The sequence below is a fragment of the Sphaerodactylus townsendi genome, linkage group LG02 (genome assembly GCF_021028975.2).
Source record: "Sphaerodactylus townsendi isolate TG3544 linkage group LG02, MPM_Stown_v2.3, whole genome shotgun sequence".
Taxonomy (NCBI): Eukaryota; Metazoa; Chordata; class Lepidosauria; order Squamata; family Sphaerodactylidae; genus Sphaerodactylus; species Sphaerodactylus townsendi.
The window spans coordinates 94337097-94356942 of record NC_059426.1 but is presented as its reverse complement, the minus strand read 5'-3'; the positions used below and the strand labels follow the sequence as shown (position 1 = coordinate 94356942).

At 40.7% G+C, this 19846-nt stretch overlaps 1 protein-coding gene across 1 annotated transcript in view; it reads right to left on the bottom strand.

The window, feature by feature from the left end:
* The window catches only part of CSTF3 (cleavage stimulation factor subunit 3), an 88387-nt gene extending 69401 nt beyond the window's left edge, over positions 1–18986 (bottom strand). The window contains exons 1-3 of the mRNA XM_048485000.1: positions 18733–18986; positions 7461–7562; positions 7241–7336 (exon numbers count right to left, since the gene is read on the bottom strand). Of these exons, the coding sequence (XP_048340957.1) occupies positions 7241–7336; positions 7461–7562; positions 18733–18762 (228 nt within the window). The 5' untranslated portion in view covers positions 18763–18986. The remainder of the gene's footprint in view (positions 1–7240; positions 7337–7460; positions 7563–18732) is intronic.
* Between the last annotated feature and the right edge of the window lie 860 nt (positions 18987–19846).

Here is a 19846-nt window from a genome sequence, read left to right as displayed (position 1 = left end):
CATGTAAGGTTTCCAACTCTGGGTCAGAAAATTCATGGAGATTTGGGGGTGCCATCATGTAACTGCAATCAATAGCCGTTGGGGCCGGTTCCTCCTCTCCCTTGAGCCCCCACTGCACATGAATGGAGCCATCGCCGCCATGCCTGGCGGGCCGGATAAATGCCTTCAGGGGGCCACATTTGGCCCCCGGGCCGTAGTTTGGGGACCCCTGCCCTACTGTATCTTCTGATCCATTTCCCCCCAGTTGAGGACTGTTTTTCTTTTGGGGGAAAATAAAGGCAAAGGTGTTGAGTAGTTCCACCTTTTCTCTGTCCCGTTAGAATTTCAAAATCTTCTCCAGCCAGTGACCCTATCATCCTTTTTCTTCCTTTCGCTATGGACATAGCCAAAAAAGCCCTTTTTATAGTTTAACATATTGCATAAGTCTGAGCTTGTTTTATTAGCTTTTCTGACTTTCTCCCTACAAGTCTTGGCTATTTGTTTGAATTTCTCTTTAATAATTTCCCCCCTTTTCTAAAGAGGAATTCAAACAATGTCCATGAAATAGACACACCAGATGAAGCACAATGGCACGTCTACAAACGCAAGCCAACATAAAAGGATCCCTTAAAATGCCACATTAAAATGCCACAAATTTCTGTTGTCTGAGCTACAAACTAGTATTTATACCAGCCCTCTCCTGTCCCACTAGCACACTAAGACCATGGTTGCACTGCACAAAAGTCCTTCTTTATATGAAATTAGATGGATGGTGATGAGAGGCAGGGGTTTTCAACAGGCGACAATCTGAGAGTACATATTTTCCTATTTTAAGTTTAATATTTTACTATCTTATTTATACATTATATTTATATTTTGAATCATTTTATAGGTTGTTGTAACTTTTGAAATCCATTCTAGATACCTTATGGAGTCATGAAGTCTGAGAAGTTCCTAAAGAAAAGCTTTCTTCTCAGTGAAGAAGTACAAACATACAATACTTACATGCTATATCACATATTAAGGTAGAATTTTGAGAATTGCCAGAATTGCCCATACCCATAGGAACAGGACCCCCAAGAGTTGAATATAATTTAGATACTCTATGAATTAGGATGTCCAAAGACAGACTAAACATTCAGTTAAATATATAGCCTATTTCTGTTTACACAAAATCTGTTTACACAAAATCAAGGGTTTAATGATTTACATTTCCTAGTAAAGATATTCACTGCTGTAGGAGCACCTATGCCCACATGAGTCAGCCTGTGTACTGAGGCCAAGTGGTGAGGCCCTTCTGGTAATCCCTTCTGCTGCCAAGGTGTGGCAGGAGGGGGCTCACAGGAGGGCTTTTTCTATGGTAGCTCCCAAGCTGTGGAACAGCCTCCCTGCAGAAATTTGCCAGGCACTGACACTTCATGGATTTCAGCACCTGGTTAAAACCTTCTTCTTTACCCAGGTCTTCAATGTGTGACCCCCAGGGTCCCCCGCATCGATGCCAGCTGAAGGGTGGGGGAGGGGAAGGTGGAGTAGGGTGGGGATTGTTAATGTTTTTATTTACTGTTTTTAAATGATGTTTTATGGCGTTTCTAATGTTTATGTTTTTAGGACTGTATGTTTTTAAATCTCTTTTAATTATGTTTCAATGAGGCTTTTATCCCCAATATGTAAGCTGCCCTGGGAGTTTGGTGTAGGGCGGAGTATAAATGGAATAAATAAATAATAAACACAAGATTATTTTTAAATTAAAGGGGAACATTTTGTAGTTTATTTTCTCATGTGATAGACCCACATAATAATAGTTAAAATTTCTGCATTTTTTTTCACAAGAGCCAAAATAAATTAAGCCTCACCCTGTGAGGTAGGTAACCATGTATCTATTAGACGGAAAGCTGCTTCATTATCCAATGTAGCATATGTTGAAAATTGTATTCAATGCATCTGTTACAAAATTTAATATTGAAATACTTTTAATTACATGGAGGACATTTATCAGAGACCACAAAATCTAAGCTGACACACTTCCAAGACTGAAACCTAGAACAGTGTCATTCTAAATACTAAGCACATAAGCTACAATGAAATTCCAATTGAAGAAGTGAAATATAGAGAAGATTTGAGGGGAAATCTGCTACATAGTATTTTAGAGCCAGCCTTCCAAAATTTAGAAAAATTTTCAGAAAAAAACTGAAGGCACTATGGCTCACGAAAGGAACATAAGAACATAAATTAGCACCAACTCTATAGCTAGACTTCTAAAATGTCCCAAAGGATGATCTTGCACGAGTTCTGATTCAATTAGCAAGAACAGGCAGAGCCCCCCCCAGCCCCCCAGGAAACTGATACAAACAAAAATACAAATATAGATAAAACAAATCAAAACAGTAGACACATATGTAAGTCTTCCACTGCAAAAAGGTGAAGAAAGGACACAAAAGCTCACACCTGTGGACTGTGAATGAGTTTGCCATGCTGGAAGAGAAGACCTAATTCAATCTTCTATTTCCTTCATACATGGATGTTACAGCTGAGTAAGGGCAGTGAGATCTATACAAGACTTGATGTTATACCACATCTGTCCTGTGGACCATAGCCCTCTTTTCTGTCCCAGCCTCAATAAACTGACAGGAATTTCTCTGGCCATACATACCTATTGTGAAATGGACAACTAATAAAGCACTGGCATTTAACTACCAATTTAGTTTGACATTTTCTTGATTATATGCCTAATAAAGGGACTGGACTGGACTACCAATTTAAAACTGGATTGACCACAAAAACCTCCTTATATTAATATTCCCTCTCTAAAATATATCCTATACAGGAGTTTCAAATTCAGACACAATATGTCTCATACTCAAATAAAAGTACATCATCTTCTTACATATGGCAGAAATCTTCTATAATAGTGACAAAGTGAAGAAAAGGGAGTAACATCTGTGTCTCCCTGCAAAATGCACAATGTGTCTCCCTTCAACATCTGTGTGTCTCCCTTCAAAATGCACAATGGCAGACAAGAAATAAGTTCATATATCCAGCCATCAGATGACTGCCGTTTTCCCCAGAACAGAATTTGTACTTGTATCTTTTTGAATTGTCATTTTTATGCATGTCACCTGAGCAACAGTGTCTAATAAATATTTTAATTATTCCCTATTTCCTTTCCACCTCCATAAGCAACAGCAACCATACTGAAATAAGTTGATAATCAAGACCTTGCCAACTGCTGGCTCAAATTCTGGCCTATACAGTAAAATAGCTTTTAATACAACGCTCCCCCACCCCAGCTATTCTTTTTTCTGAGCTAGCATTACTGTGTTCCTTAAAAGACTTTAATCTCAGCCAATGTGTAACTAACTTGATTTATAACTAAGAGAAAAGGGGGGGGGTGTCTAATTAATCACACAGAAATTGGAAAGAGGTACAGGTTCAAGTCTGTTTATTTCAAACATGATTAAGAGAAACACAGAAGTAGCATTTCAATATGGCACAGAAGTGACCTGTGAAATTCCTTCAAAAGGAGGGGGACATGGATTATGTAACAGCAACAGATTTCTCAAAGATCTTCATATTCCTATAGTTCCAGGACATAACCATGGATAGGCAAGTAAAAATAAACTCAGATATTCTAAGTTCCTTCCCTGAACTTAAAAAAAATAAAAAGTTGAAGCGTTTCTAGCCTTTGACAACAGAGATATGCAAAGTTTACAGGTAGTAGCCTACTCAGCTGTTCAGTTAAATAAGCCTACTTTTATTTGCCATCCAACATATATAACTGAAACTGTGATAACTGACATACAGAAGCAGTGATAATCTGCTTTACTGCACTCTATCTGTATGTACCAATCAATAAAATTATGTCAGTTAGAGTCCTACTCAAAAGGCCAATGGCTGAATATTTTTTCCTGATTGTCTGGGTATACATTGATTTTTCCTGAATACAGGCAAGTCCTTCACTCTTTCAATTTTTCTAACAGGAAACTAAATTAAATATAAACTTGGGGATGGGAACCCTTTTCAATCTTCACTGCTATATCCCACCACCACTTATTTGGAGCATTCATTGAGAGCAATGGGGCTGCTATGCAGGATGTTCAATAGTTTAAACAAGACATCACACAACAAGATAATCTTTAATAGAACTGGCAAACTATAAATGTACATAGAGTGTTATGGTTATCAATAAGAAGGTTTGTCTGTGCAGCCCAGTCAAAAGTTTCAGTCTCTTGATGAGATCCTGATTAGTTTGAAGGACTGTTGCTCTGGATCAAGGCAAACTTTCCACAGTCACATTAAAAAAAGGTTTAAAAAGTCTTTGCCTTTTAAAAAGCAGAACTTATTACTTCCTGCTCTGCAAGACCAGTGTACACACAAGAGAAATGTATGTCACTGTGCCCTCTTCTAAAATGTAGCAGGAACCTACAAACAGGTGTCTGATGTAAAATGTTTGCAGCAAAATAATGTGCTTAGCATTCTCTTACCTAAAATACAAACCTTTATCATAACAATCTGTTTTCAGAAACAGTTCTTTTTAAACCTTTAAAAGCAAAAACTGTCTATTCTTAACTATTCTACATATTACTTACACAATAACTTTCACAACATACAAGAAAGTAGTTACCATATCAGAAAGGTATGTTAACCACTAATCCAGAATAAGTTAAAAATTTGGGGCCAGCACATAGTCAAACCTAATTGTCAAACTGCTCTTTAACATAAATCATGTGAACATGTAAACTAGCCAAAATGTTCACTGGCCAGTAAAACATGAGGGTTTTTTTTATCTGCAAAACTGCAGAAGATTTCTGACAATCAAAGATTACAGCACTAACAAGCTAAGAAAACTACCTAGCTACATACAAAATATGACCACTGTAGAAGCATAATCTAGCATGTAAACATGTTCCCAAAACAAAGAGAAATCCTGTTTTAAATTAAGATAATGCTTTTTAGTAAAGTCCAATTTATGAAATCGAGGATAGAACAAGTCCTTAATTTACTAGCATATAAACCATTGATCTCACATACACTGGCTAGGACTCCAGGAGGTCAATGTAGTCACATAAAATGCTTCCAGAGGCAGGAGGGAAGATAGCTAATTTTTCCTTCCTGTAGCACCTCTTGTTCGGTGTCACCCTCAAAAGCCTGCACCTTTTAAGGGGGGCTTTGGGAGAAGCATAAGTAACTCCTACAGAAAAAAGTATCTTTGCACATGCAGAAGATTGAACATGGTATTTTGTATCCGGTCCACTTTCTAAATACCACAGATAAAGTGGAGTGTCAAGTTACTGAAGGGTGTCCCTGAGGTATATATTAAGTAGGTGAAGCTTTTCCAAGTGTGAGACTGATCAATTAAAAAAAACACACAAGTAATTTCAGTATTCTGGATTGCTTTTAGAGGTACAGGACTAGATCCAGTAAAAGCTGGGAACCCTATTCATCTGCATACTCAACAGTGAAAAAAATGCAAAACACAAACTAGTCAGAGAAGAGTAAGTCCTATGTAAGTAAACAAGACAATCATCCATTTCTCATTCACACATTCCAGTCAACAAGTTTGGTTCATACAATTGTGAGTATATCTTTATTCATGGAAAACTAACTTTCCTTTCTGTAATTCCCTCCACCCTGACAAAAGCATGCCTGAGAGAAAAAGGAATTGTGTCCGATATAATATAGGTACTACAGAGCAAAGGGGGAAATTCCCCTTTCCATTCTTGTGTAAGTTCACATTCAATTTGTACAAGAGGGAAGATAAAGGGTAATTTCTGCCAGTTCCCTCTTCCTAATGCAGCTGATGTTATCGGCATCTTAGGACCTGCTGGAGGGAGCAGTGCCAGCACAAAAAGAAGGGAAGACAGTAAAGGAGTCTTTTGTGAGGGCTCTTGTTCTCAGTTACCTGCAACATCCCTAAAAGTCTATAATGTGAAAATAGTATTAAGGACTATATTATGTAAGTGTATCCATGTAGCTAAGTGTAATACTGCAATTTAGTATGGAAAGGAGAAATGGACCCACTGGAGTGTTTTCAGGGACAGGAGGACTTCTGCCCACAAAACATGACTTTCTCACATCGCTCCTCTTGCTGCAGTTTAAAGTTTTTTTCTCAGACCCCTTGGGGTTCCCAGTCTCCAAGAAGTAGCATTTGAGCTGCAGCAAGGAAGGGGAGGCAGAGAAGTTGTGTTCTGCAGGTGGAAATCCTTCCATCCTTGGAAACACTCTTTCAGTCTATAAAATATGGACTGTTAAATGTTGTTCAATGTTGCTATACTATGTCTCCTTAAGTAAACAGTTCCTTAGACTTCACAAAATATAAATTCAGAAACAGGATGTTCACCTACCAGTTCCCACTTGCCCTAAACCTGCAGTCAAACAGATCATATGACCTTCTCCTGTGGAAGTCACATACATAATATTCTTCTATAATTCACCTTTTTGATACCATGATATCTCAGATTAGATCTTCACAATTTTGTATATCATATGTACTATATACCAGGAATTCTTCAAACTGATTTTACTTACCATTTTAGATATAAATTTAAGTTGCAACTTGCATAATAACTACCACAGTAAGTGACTATCGACTACATTAAAACCTATTTTAGATGTCTATTTGCTAGTAAAAAGCATATGTAGCTAGATAAAATATAAATAAGGATAACAAGTTATTTTTTTCTAAGAATACTGCTGATTAAGACAGGTCTCATTGCACATTTTAACAGAATAGTACATAACTTAGTCATTTTGAGGATGCGATATTGTGCTAGGCATGTACTTTCATTTGACTAGGATAGCTGACATCTAAGTTTAACACTTTCAGCTATTTTCATGTAAAATAATTTGCATTTCCACCCCATCCCTCCCTGTAACATTTCAGAAATTTAAACCAACCTACAAATCAAATTATTAGAGCCCAACAAGTAACAACAAAATTTAAGTCAGAATCTGAAAAAGGAGCTCTAAATAAATGACACAGGAGGCAATAAATTGACACGACAAGTAAATAAAAGGCTAAAGCACTCCAATACCATTGAAACTGTTTTAATGTTGTTGCAAGTGCATAATGCAACAATCATCAGACCATAAAGAAACCCAAATATTTAGAATGCATTGTAATTACCCCTTTCAACCTATTTTACAGAAGAAATGTTCTGGTCCTCCCTTTACCCTTGTTTGTGAGTATATGCCTAAGAAATTAATGTTTCTGCACCAACTTAAATTCCTATTATGTTTTTAAAAAGAATATGAAAATATTAACCTCAGCTTCAATGTACAGTTTCCAGAATCTGCCAGAACTTGGGAACTGGGCAACAAGGCGTTCATAGGTCTTCCGTGCTTTGTCTATAGGTTGATTCTAAAAATTGAAAACCAATAAATATTTACAATATTTATGATGTAAAATCATACACAATTATTTCAGAACCAATCACCGTGCGTGGACCCATTTGATAAGGAAATGTAATCCTATGTCACTAAACCTGTGCCTCTCGAATGAGAATGCTCCAAGCGTCAAGGTCATATGGATTCTCTTCTAGTTTCTTTTCAGCTTTCTTTACTTTTTCTGGGACATATTCAGCAGCCTAGAAAACACAAAGCAGAAGGTTAAGGATCCCTAATAAACTGATACATTCAATGCCAACTGCTCCTATTATCAATAAGTGCATCACTAGATATGGTGGGGGAGGTTCCTAACAGTACACAGATGAAATTGCACACATAATCACAGTCAACAAGAAAACAGTATCAATGATGTCATGGTCATATTTGATTTTATTTTAAACTTTTCTTCATCACCTCATAGTCTACAAGTTTTATACAAAAAAGCAAGCACATGATGGAAGACAGATTAAACACTTCACAATTTAATATCTGCAGCTGTTCAACACACTTTTTTCTATTCATGAAGCTCTTGTGCATCTTGTGGATTGTCGCGTAAGTGCCTCATCCTGCCATGTTGGGTGGCCTCAATGGCCTCCCTCAGGAGACCCCTCTTATGGTGGGTGCTGCCCCCAAGAGATGGGTGGCCCCATTTCCTGACACCTCCCAGGCTAGTAGCCCCATTCCTACATCCTTCCCTCCTGCTGGCTATCTTGTCTTCAAGCTGGCTTCTTCTGCTGGAACACCCCACGCCAGGCTCACCCAGTCTTTCTCATCCTGCCTGTTCTCCTGACAGGCCTGCCCTTTCCCAGCACCTATCAAGCTTGTCTGCAAGGCACATTGGGCAGACACCTCTTTGAACCTTCTGCAAAGTCTTTCACAACGTACTGCTGTGGTCTCAATGGAAAAGCAGCTGCCCGGTTTGACTCCCTGGTTTTGGAAGGCAGCAAGGAGAAAGAAGAGTTTGGATTTATATCCCCCCTTTCTCTCCTGTAGGAGACTCAAAGGGGCTTACAATCTCCTTTCCCTTCCCCCCTCACAACAAACACCCTGTGAGGTGGGTGGGGCTGAGAGAGTCCTGAGAGAACTGTAACTAGCCCAAGGTCACCCAGCTGACATGTGTGGGAGTGCACAGACTAATCTGAATTCCCCAGATAAGCCGCCACATCTCAAGCGGCAGAGCGGGAAACAAACTTGGTTCCTCCAGATTAGAATACACCTGCTCTTAACCATTATGCCACTGCTGCTGATGGATTGGCTGTTACCTCAGGCTGCTTGCCACACCTCTGCATAGCAAAAATAAAGAGGGTTCGCTGCCTCAGACATTAAGGGATATACATTTCAGAGGGAATACTTCAGCCAAATAATCAGTGGCTGGTAGGACCCCGCCACCAAAATTTTTTCTGAGATTTCCTCTTCTACTCCTTCCCCCATTATCAGACTACAGGAAAGGGGTCAGCATACACAGACGTCACTCTCCAACTCCTATACATCAGGGACAGTTATACTTTGCTAGGGTTATCAGATGCTCAATTCCGACAAAAGGGCTGCCACTTGTGGGCAAGTGGGAGAAAGGTTCAGGATAAAAGTGACAAAACATTGCATGTCATACATCATTTCAGCCCACTGACCTGCTCCTCAAGCTCTAGGGAGGCTGACAGCAGCCTGGCATTTCTATATGCACCCTTTCAAGCAATGTTTGTTTAAAACTAAGGTTCATTCTGGAGGCAATACATGGAATAGTTTACACACTCTCCAGTAATTAGTGGCAACACAGCCTGGTACGGTAGCCTTCAGAATAGCAAAGCTCCATTCTGGTGGCAGCACACATAGATGTTTTATATTCATGCTCCCCTTTGCAAGTAGAAGAAACAGATAGTCTTTGTCAATGCCCCCAAAGTTACAGAGGCTGCATGCATGGCTGGCTTATTTTGCAAAGGCAACTCTTACTATATTTTTACAGCAATTGTACAGGACAATATGTGGGAATGATGGTATGAAAACCTTAGCCTCCCTTATTCACTGCTATCATTATTAAGTAACAACCGTAGAAACTGCATAATTGCAATAAAATCAAGATGACCTGTGACCCCAGGTTTAGAAGAAGAGGTGTTTGTATTTATACCCCACCTTTCTCTCCTTTAAGAAGATTCAAGGTGGCTTACAACGTCCTTTCCTTCCTCTCTCCACAACAGACATCTTGTGAGGTAGGTGGGGCTGAGAGAGTTCCAAAGAACTGTGACTAGTCCAAGGTCACCCAGCAGGAATGTAGGAGTGCAGAAACAATGCACATTAAAGCAAAACATGAGACTACAACAGGCAAGACAAATAAACAAGTCTTCAGCAGCTCTTTGAAATGTAGAATAGGCTGCCTAAAAATCAACTATTAGTATATACCAGCATTACTGGAAGTTGAAATGAATATGCAATGCTATTATACCTCCAGTGTAAGGTAGAATTCCCAAAAACATTTATCTTTAAGTTCTATTCTTAATGGAATGTACTTCCAAGATAGCATGTTTACCTACAGTATTTAAAAAACTGCAGCCACATGGCAAGTTTTTGCCAATCAAATTTTTGCTAAAGGGGAATATATTACAATATTCTTACCCTACAGGCATTGTTCAATATGTATGTTTAGAGGGGTCTGCAACCTGCGGCTCTCCAGATGTTCATGGACTACAATTCCCATCAGCCCCTGCCAGCATCCGCAGGTTGCAGACCCCTGGTTTAGAAAAAGTTAGCACATTAACGTTATTAAAAATATAAATCATTAGACATGTAAAAAAACTTATACTAAATGTTATTCTGGGCAATAGTCGAGTGTCTTATGTTACAAAAGTATATGATCAAATTTATTTTTTCCTTGTATTTAGGATTCATTTTATGGCACTGATAAAAGTAAACCCTTTTCTATGACAGCAGCTAAGCATGGCAAATTTTTTTGAATAATTCATGCATTCAACTTTTCAAACCAGAAACTGATAATTCAGTCAAGATTGAATGGTTACATTTGTATATTTCATCAAACAGTGCTTAAGAGTACCTTTAAAAAGTCCTCGGGGTGGGGCAAACCCCTTCCCTGGATGAAGTTCCCAGCCCCCCTGCGCAGCTGGCCAGCTTACTGGGAAGACTGGGAAGACAATGGCAAGAGCAGCGGAGAGGCCTGGGCAGGGGTTGCAGAGGTGACGACAGCCCCAGCAGACAGGACCTCGAGTGCTGCGCTGCCGGGCGGAGGCAGGGAGACCCAGGGAACACCAGGGCTGGGCTGTCCTAAGAGGGTGGCTCCAGGAGCTGTGGCAGACCACCCAGAAGATGCCGGGTGGCCTGTCGCAAGGGGGCGGAGCTTGGTGAGCTCCATCCAACCCCCAGCTGAGATGGGCCCGAGAGGCTCAGAGAGGGCAGGATGACGCATGGCTGTTAACCAGTTAATTTTAGCACCACAACCAGTTATGTTTAAATATACAAAAATAAACAAAATGCTGAGATTATTTAAATTCAGTTACAGGCTTGCACTTAATACTCTCAAGACTTAACTAAACACTTTGCTCACTGATGTTATATATCTTTTCCCCATTTATTAGAAACCAACAATGTTCAAATTGGTAAAGCTCCTAAGAAGCATTACAGTTTGTATAGCTTATTCAATTTTCCCTCTGCTTGCAAGCCTCCATCCAAGAGTGGTATATTCTACCCAAACCTAGCAAAAATATTCAAACAGGAATGCATCAAAGCAATTAGTGAGGTTCATTGCATTATTCCACTTTAAAACTACCAGTTTTACTTTACGTTAACAGATAAAAAGGTAAATGGAAAATGCAACTTTGCCTAAAAACAAGCCAGAATACTATTTTAACAGTACAGTAGAAAAGGAGCAATGTGTAACTTGAGCTCAAGCACAGTTGCAGTATTTTTTAAAGTACTTCTGCACATGGCTACACTGTTTAGTCATGTACAACTCATTTTTTAGTCCAACTGCTACATCCATTGTGGATCTTGCTGGACCTCACAATGCAGGGGCTACCAACGCCATCCCTAAATACTACCATGTTTACAGAAGCATCATATATATCCCCACTCTCTCCATTTTTCTCATCACCACATGAGCCCCCCATCCCATGGTTTCTTTATTCAGTCACTTAAAAAAACAAAAATCCCTTCCTTTCTGTTTGCCATCCACCCCACCATTTTCTTCTTTCATTAATCCTCAACATAAGCATCCAGTATCTCACCTCCAAATACACCCAGTCCCATCCTCCTTTCTCTGAGACTGTTTTTCTTACTCTCCTACACTCACTCTTGATGTCCCTCCTCAAAATTGCTTTACTCAGAAAAAATTGGGAGGTTGGGATTCCCCTGTTAAGGAAGAGACTTCTCATCAGTACAACTAACCTGAATTCTGGCAGTAAAATCTAAAACTAAGAACATAAGAAAGAGCCTGCTGGAACAGACCAGAGTCCATCTAGTCCAGCACTCTGCTACTCGCAGTGGCCCACCAGATGCCTTTGGGAGCTCACATGCAGACTGTGAAAGCAATGGCCTTCTGCTGCTGCTCCCGCTCCCGAGCACCTGGTCTGCTAAGGCATTTGCAATCTCAGATCATGGAGGATCAAGATTGGTAGTCATAGATCAACTTCTCCATAAATCTGTCCAAGTCCCTTTTAAAGCTATCCAGGTTAGTGGCCATCACCACTCAATGTGGCAGCATATTCCAAACACCAATCATGAATTGGATGAAATGTTCCCTTGTGGTAGTTCTAATGTAGTCCTAATTCTTCCCCTCAGCATTTTCAATGTATGCCCGTTGGTTTTAGTATTGTGAGAAAGAGAGAAAAATTTATCTCTGTCAACATTTTCTAACTACACATAAATAGACCTTGATAAGTCACACTAATTGTATTTTCATTGTTTTACAGTTCTTTTTTGGGTTGTGCCTCAAAGAATAGTAGCATGTCGTGGGCAGGACCCCCCCCTTCCTTTTCTGCTAAGCTGCGTACCCATTGGTGCTGAGGAAGGCCTCATCAGCTGCACCAATCTTGTGGCAGGAAGGATGTTTCTTGCTATGCCTAACCCTCTCGGTCTGATTTTTTAAATTATTTCAATACTTGGGCCCTTTCCGCACACGGGCGGAAATGCACCTCCACTGGCATGAATCATGCCGGTGGAGGCTTGGGGACCGTTCGCACGCTAGCGTGTGAGCGGCACCGACTTTCCCATCAGCCAGAGAGGCTCCGGTCGCCCCCCTTCACTCACCATCCCATCCAGCATCGCTCTGGAGGGCTGCAGGGACCCGCCCACACTGCCCTCCAACCTCCAGGGGCCGGAGGGCAGTGTAGGCGGGGCTCTGCACCCCTCCAGAGTGATGCTGGATGGGATGGTGAGGGGGAAAGCAGCGTCTCCCCGCCGGTACTGTTCGGTGCTTTGGAAAAGCAAGGTTAACAGGGGCGGCTTCACACCGCTCCCGGGATGGTGTTTTTGCCGTCCCTGGGTTGCTGTATTACGCCCATGCAGAAAGGGCCTCTGTGTCTTTCAGTGAGCATACCCTGGCTCCTTTTCCTCCCTGGCATTTTGGAAGGCAAGGGGAAGCAGAAAAGGCAGCTGAATCTAGCTGTTCAGCTGCAGCATTAAGAAAAGCTGTTACTGAAGCAAAGAGGAGCCAGAAGTTGAACATCCCAGGAACTATGAGCTGGGTTGTGAAGACCATAAGAGAAGGAGCACTGCATATTCTTTTATCTTTAAGAAGCAAAATGTAAGTTGAAATAGATGGAGGAGAATTCCAAAACTGTTCTTTCTGTCCAACAGGTAGAACTATCACTCATTCCTGCACTGCATGCTTGCCCACTTTTATGACAGTTCTTCCAAGTGTGGGCTGTCTGAGATCTCTTTTCTTTTCCATATATTTGGATGAGCAAATGGAGGCAGGAACTGCTGGAGGTTGAAGTCTTTTGTGGCCTGATGCTAATCAGTTTAAGGGCTGGATAAAAATTCTACAAGATAAATGTACATTGTCTACACATGAAAGCAAACAGTTCTGCTCTAAGGCCATGCAAGAACAAAACTGAGATCTGCTAGGTTGGCGTACCACCTTCCATCTCCTTAAGTAAGACTGCTATTAAGCTCTGCTGAAATCACCATATTTCTCACCACGTTTCCCTTCTGGGTCAACAATAAGAACACAAATAGCAGCCTTCTAGTAGAGAAGATATGGCCAGCAACTTCCAGTTCTAAGTACTTTTCCTTTGCAATGCACTATAAATCCCAAAACAGTTTGAATATTTTAGCTAAAATCTGAAAATAAAAAGTCAGAGAAAGCCTGGGTTACAAACCTTAAACACCAAGGCAGGGATCCCAAACTGGTAAGTAGAATCCAGAGTCCCACTACTGTCTTCTATCCCAAAATCATGCTTGCCCTGAGACTCATATTCTTAACTTAGCCTCCTCAGGTACATTCAGTCAAAGACACTGCATCTCATTTTGAAAGACTGCAGTAAGAAAAAACAGCAGGGCAGGCACGCCAAAGTTTGTCAGAGGCAAATCTATATAACATTAATGCATCTGAAGAAATAACAGAAACAGCAAGTTTTGAGAGCTTAAATAAAAGAGTAAATATGTTATTAATTTTGTATTCACCTGTGTTAATGTGATAAATTAATGGATATCACAAGATGCAGGTTTTATTACTGAAGCTAATCAATTTTGACAAACTCCCTGAATGAGAGGTATTCTAGAAATTATATTCAAGTTTCTCAGAGTTAGTTAATAATATTATAATATATTCAACTTGTGGTATGGAGAGGAGAGCAAAGTCAAAATCTGTCTTAGCTAACAGTAGTGTACTCAGAGAAGCCTGTACTGAAGTGATAGGATCCTCTCCAATCAATCCACTGCAGCGTTTTCTAGATTGAGGAAAGGATGAAAATTTCTAGATTGAGGAAAGGATGAAAAGATGTGAACTACCAGCTGTACAGAACTACTTCGCATGGTATGGCCTCTCTGCTTGCCCACAGAAAACAAGACTGCAGTACTCATTATAGGTCTTCCTGAACCAGACAAGAGAGCTGCATCCTGACGAATGAACATTATAGCAGCAGATACCAAGGACTGAAAACCATGAATGCACCAGGAATCTTTTTAGAACTGGAAAATTGACAAGTAGAAGGGGTTTAGGAAAAATTACATTTAAAGAAACTAGTGAAATATAGTGTTTCCCAGTGTTTACATAGTAAGTAAAATCATAAGGCAACAAAATTTTTCCCATACCACTTCAAACTGCAAAAGGAAGGGGCAGCATATCAGAATATTACTCCTCCCTGCAGTAAAATTTCTTCCAGATCATAAGTAGTGAATGCATAGAATGCTCTACAGAATTTTTCTACTTCTACTCCTCTTTTCCTAGATGTTGCAGCTTCATTTTTTGTATTGGGGAAATAGTTAAGCATTCAAACTAACAGCCTTAAAAAGCACAGACATCAAAGAGAGAAAGAATCTGAATGTTTATTCTGTTATGTAATTAACTCCATTAAATGTGCATTTTAAAGCCTTAAGTTCATTTGCCACAATTCCACTAGTGTTTTCCAGCCTCTACTCCTCTATGAAGAGCTGAATTGCACTGATTTTCTATGGAATCCCAACAAACTTATGGTGATCCCTTGGGGTTTTCAAGGCAAGAGTCACGTGGTTTGCCACAGTTTACATCTCTGCTATTCCTTGGAGGCCTCCCATCCAAAGGATAGCCAGGGCTGACCCTGTTCAGCTTCTGAGATGCGACAAGATGAGGCTATCCTGAGCTATCCAAGTCAGTCTTACCCCACAGCAGTGTAAGTAACCAATATAACTGTACCAATATGCAGAAAGTGTAAGATCTAAATATTGTTATTTAAATGTAAACAAGAATGGTGAAGGAACTGCATGCAGAAATCAAAGATTTGTAGGTGATGCTGCACCAAGAGTTCCCAATATGGTGCCTGTTGGTGCTATGGCACCCACCAACCCCTTTCTAGACACCCACCAAGCATTTTAGTAACTGGGTGGGGCCAGACAGGGATTTTGCCCAGCAGGGTGCCTAACTGACCATGCAGATTTTTTAGAATGTTGCTTGGGCAGTAACTGCTACCACAGCACAAGGATCTCCACTGTATGACTGAAGTTAAACTGTCTTTATGCAATAAAATAATATTTTTACTTTAAAAGGCATTCAGGTAAACAGAGGCTCTGCCTGAAATGTTCAAGACTTACTGTCAAAGCTGTGGCTGCATCCAGCTCCTCTTATTAAAATTCCAAAGTTGCCTCAGGATCAGAAAGATTGGGGACACCCACACTAAGCTATCACACATGTCAAATCATCCATTTTAAAATATCTGTTCAATATTTGCATAATCCTGTACCAGCAGCATGATTATACTGCATCACAAACCTCCAAAAAGTGTGCAAGTGCAATGAGTTAGTCTATAACAGAAATAACTAGAGCAGGGAACAATGCAACATGATACAGAACTGAAGAAATAAACAGCCAAGTCCTTAAACAGAAAGGGAAGTTCTACCAATAGCTGTCCATTCAAAAAAGAATCTGGAAATCGCTGATAGAATAAATGGTTGATCAGGAAGGGGGAAAATGCTCTTCCTCTGAAAGGCACTCCACTATGGGAAAAATAATGAATGGGGGACAAGTGAGCAGAGAAGCACCTGTAATGCATGCTGTCGGAAGACAGAGCTTTTTCACTCGTCGAAATACCCTTTTCTGTACGTTTTCAGTCTCCAGAAACCCATTTCCATATCTAGACAGCCAAGAAACTCTGACACTCTGCAGACTTCTGAACAGTACACTCTCCATTTACATGGAATCCAGCAAGACTTCACCAGTGCCACACATGGGTGTGTTCTAGGGCACAGTTCAGAATTTCCCTGCAGAGCTGCACTGTCAAAAATTAGTAACAGAACACAACAGTCATTTATAGAAGACTTATCCACTTTTACTATTCTTTTCAGTGAGAAACCTCAGGGTTTTCCATTCATATGCGAACCACTGGCTTAAGGCAAGCTCAGCTCAGCCTATAGAACTTTAGTTTTGCATAACTGAACAAACAAAATAAATGGACAAGACACATGTGTCTGAATAAATAAGAAAACTAACCCTTTCTAGAGAACATCAGGACTTTCCAACTGTGTGTTGAAAATGCTTTTTCATTTTTTCTAACCCCAATATGGGCCTCATTTTTGGCAGATACTCAACTTAAATTAACACACAGGTAAGTATTAACATATTTTAATTTCCTATATGAGTGAAATAATCTTTTTACCCTTGCCTAAAAGCATTTTCAAAGCCAAAACTTCACTTGGCCAGTAAATCTGTCCCAGGTTAAAGGGAGCTACAGCTTGGCAGAGCACAGAACCCAACCATGCAATCCATTCTGTAGTATCCTGTACGGAATGTTGCAGACACAATCCCATAATGGAAGAGCTAGATTCAAATTTTAAAAAATCACTTGTCCCCTGCACTTGGGTTTCTTTTCTGTGTGTGATTGGGGAGGAGAGGCTTCTGCCTCCCACAGTGGCTATTTTGTGGTTGTGCCACCACCCAGTGCCAGAGTATCTTTCATCCAACTGGCTGTCACTGTGAGAGGCTGGCTTGGCCCTTCCAACTTAATTTTCACTCTGTCTACTGCTGCAAAGAAAAGGCAACTGGTGTCAGCAATACAGCTTCCCATGTTGGTACAACCACAAAATGGCCACTGTGGAAGGCAGAAGCCCCCCCCCCCCCCGCCCCAGCATACATACACAAGAAACCCAAGTGCAGGCAATGTGATTTTTTAAAAACACAGTGGAAAATAGGAGAAGGAAGGGGAAATGAAACCAACACTATGGTAGCCACTGCTGCCGAAACAACATTCTTTTAATCTACAAATCCAAATACATTTTCAATGGCCAATCACAAACCCTACTGAGCAGTAGTCCCACCAGGCCCAACCTACTTTCTAAAATTACTTGGTGAGCACAAAAAAGGGTGTTGGAAAACCCCATGTTGGGGACTAAGTGTTGTGGCCTGCCCTCCTCACTATCCTGTTGGTGTTCCCAAAGAAAAACCTTCATGACGCCACCGGGTACTTATGCATGGCGTAAAGGCTTGCAAATCATAACTATGAAAAATAAAGAAATAATTTTCACATTTTGCAATACGTTAATTATTTTTCAATTTTTTAAAAAGCTGGCTGTATATAAACTATAAAAGTGATAAAAACTGCCAGATTAGTATCTGTTCACTAGATATGCAAATAATCTTTGGCATAACAGCATCCACGTAGCTCCATAGAAACATGTAGCATATGTTATCACCGTCAAGAAAACAAATTAATTTTTCTTCTAGCCAGTAAAGAAAATGCTTGATTTTTAGCTTATTTATTTAGAATATATCTATGCCACCTTCCTCCTGGAGCACAAGACTAATTCATAATAGTAACCTTAATGGGAAAGCACATATTTACATACATTTTGTGGTAAAGAAATTTAGCAAACTAAAGACCAGCTAGAGATACTATGAAGAAAAGAAAATTCTAGTTTATCCCTGGATCCACAGTATTAGTTTTATTAGCTCTGTACCCATGCTAATGTCAACTATATGATATCATTTCAACCTTATAGAAATAAAACCACTAAACCCACAGCAGTGACTTTTACTTATCAGTACAAACAGAACGACTTATGTAATTTATATGTTTGAAGGTACAGCAGTCTTATTTCCATTCCTACACATCCACTGCAATTTCAGTTGAAAACCGAAATCTTCCACTTACGCCTCAACAATTTAGGGCAATACAAAACCTTTTACAATCATTTACACAAAATGTCATTAAACCACAATTCATAAATTTGAAACGTCGGACTCTTTCCTAATTCTTGGCAAGGACATATAACGAAAAACGAAATTCCCACCATTACCTCACATATAAAGGTTCCCCACAATTGAGTGGGGGAAAATACTGACAATCCGGTCATCCGATGTACATCAATTTCGTGGGATTTACTCATGGGAATTGGGCTAATCTTCAAGACCCTCACGTGAAGCATTGAACTATGTGGTCTTGGTTCAAAGAACGCATTTTAAAATCAAAAATAAACCAGACGATTAGCTAAGCGGGGTAAAGGGTTTGAGTCGCAGCGACAGACTTCAAAGCCTGGAAATGAGGGGAAACAAGCAGAATGAGACGAGACCCCATTCACGGAAATTACTTCTCTCATTTCCCTCTAAGCAACGCCATTTTCACCCCTTCTAGGCTCCAGTGGCCCCGTCTGGTTTAATCCCATCCCTTTTCTCCTCAAAAGCAAAAACTTGCTCTACCTACTGCCTTACTCTTAGCGTGGAAGGGCCGCTTCGCTCACCTGATCGCTGGCGGGAGTTTCTCCAGACATGGTGAGTCAAAATGGTCCCGGCGAGTGGGGAGGAGAGGGCGCCTCGAGTCTTTATTTTGTCCCCCACCCCCTGCCTCCTTCTGCCCTCTGGCCAAACCTCAGGATCCCCCACGCCACCTCGCTGGCCTACTAACTGCCCCCTGCGTGCCGGCTCTCCCAAGCCAAGGAACAAAATGGCGCCCCAACAGCCCCCAACTCTCGCCTTCTTTAGCGAAGGGTAGAGGCGGGGTCGAAAGGAAAAGCGCGAGGGCGCGCGGGTTGCTGGGAAATAGAAGCAATGGACGTAATCAAAAGAGAAACACGCGAGAGAATGAGAAGCGAATCTTGATTGGAGGGAAATGCTGCCCGAGAGGGGAAGTGAGCATGCGCGCAGGGTTGAGGAAAGGATGTCAAGGGAAGTGCTTCTTCGCTGTGATGAGTTACGCAATAGTGAGGTGGAGGTTGGCGAGTGCTCTTCAACGAGCTGCTCGTGTCCGTTGAGGAATCCTAAAGTACATTCTTTACACATTGGCGTTGGCTTTACATGCGACGATTTATTTTCCTGCTATCAAGTTTCTCCCCCGCCCCATAATCTTTCTAACGACCCAATACTTCCTACTACCCATGCAATTTAATTTACCTTATTTCTACCAGCCATCTCCTCTCTCCTGGTTGTTTATATCGGATCCATGTTGAAACGGCGAATAGTTATATCTATCTGTTCAATGAATTTAGAACTGTGTAATTTTCTTTACAACTGTAGTGGAAATTGGGGTACTGTGTGGTTTCCGGGCTGTATGGCCGTGTTCTAGCAGCATTCTCTTCTGACGTTTCGCCTGTATCTGTGGCTGACATCTTCAGAGGAAACACAGCCATGCAGCCCGGAAACCACACAGCACCCCAGTGATTCCGGCCGTGAAAGCCTTGGCAATATATTGTAGTGGAAATATTGTTTGTCATCACATGAGCTTGGTGAATCCTTTTTTTTTTCTATGGCTCACTGTTTCTCTCACTGCTTATCACATCTTGTTACCTGGCTGTCATGTTATGTTCCCTTTCCCATAAAATCTTGTTTTGTGGAAACCCAAAGCTGTTTGATTACACA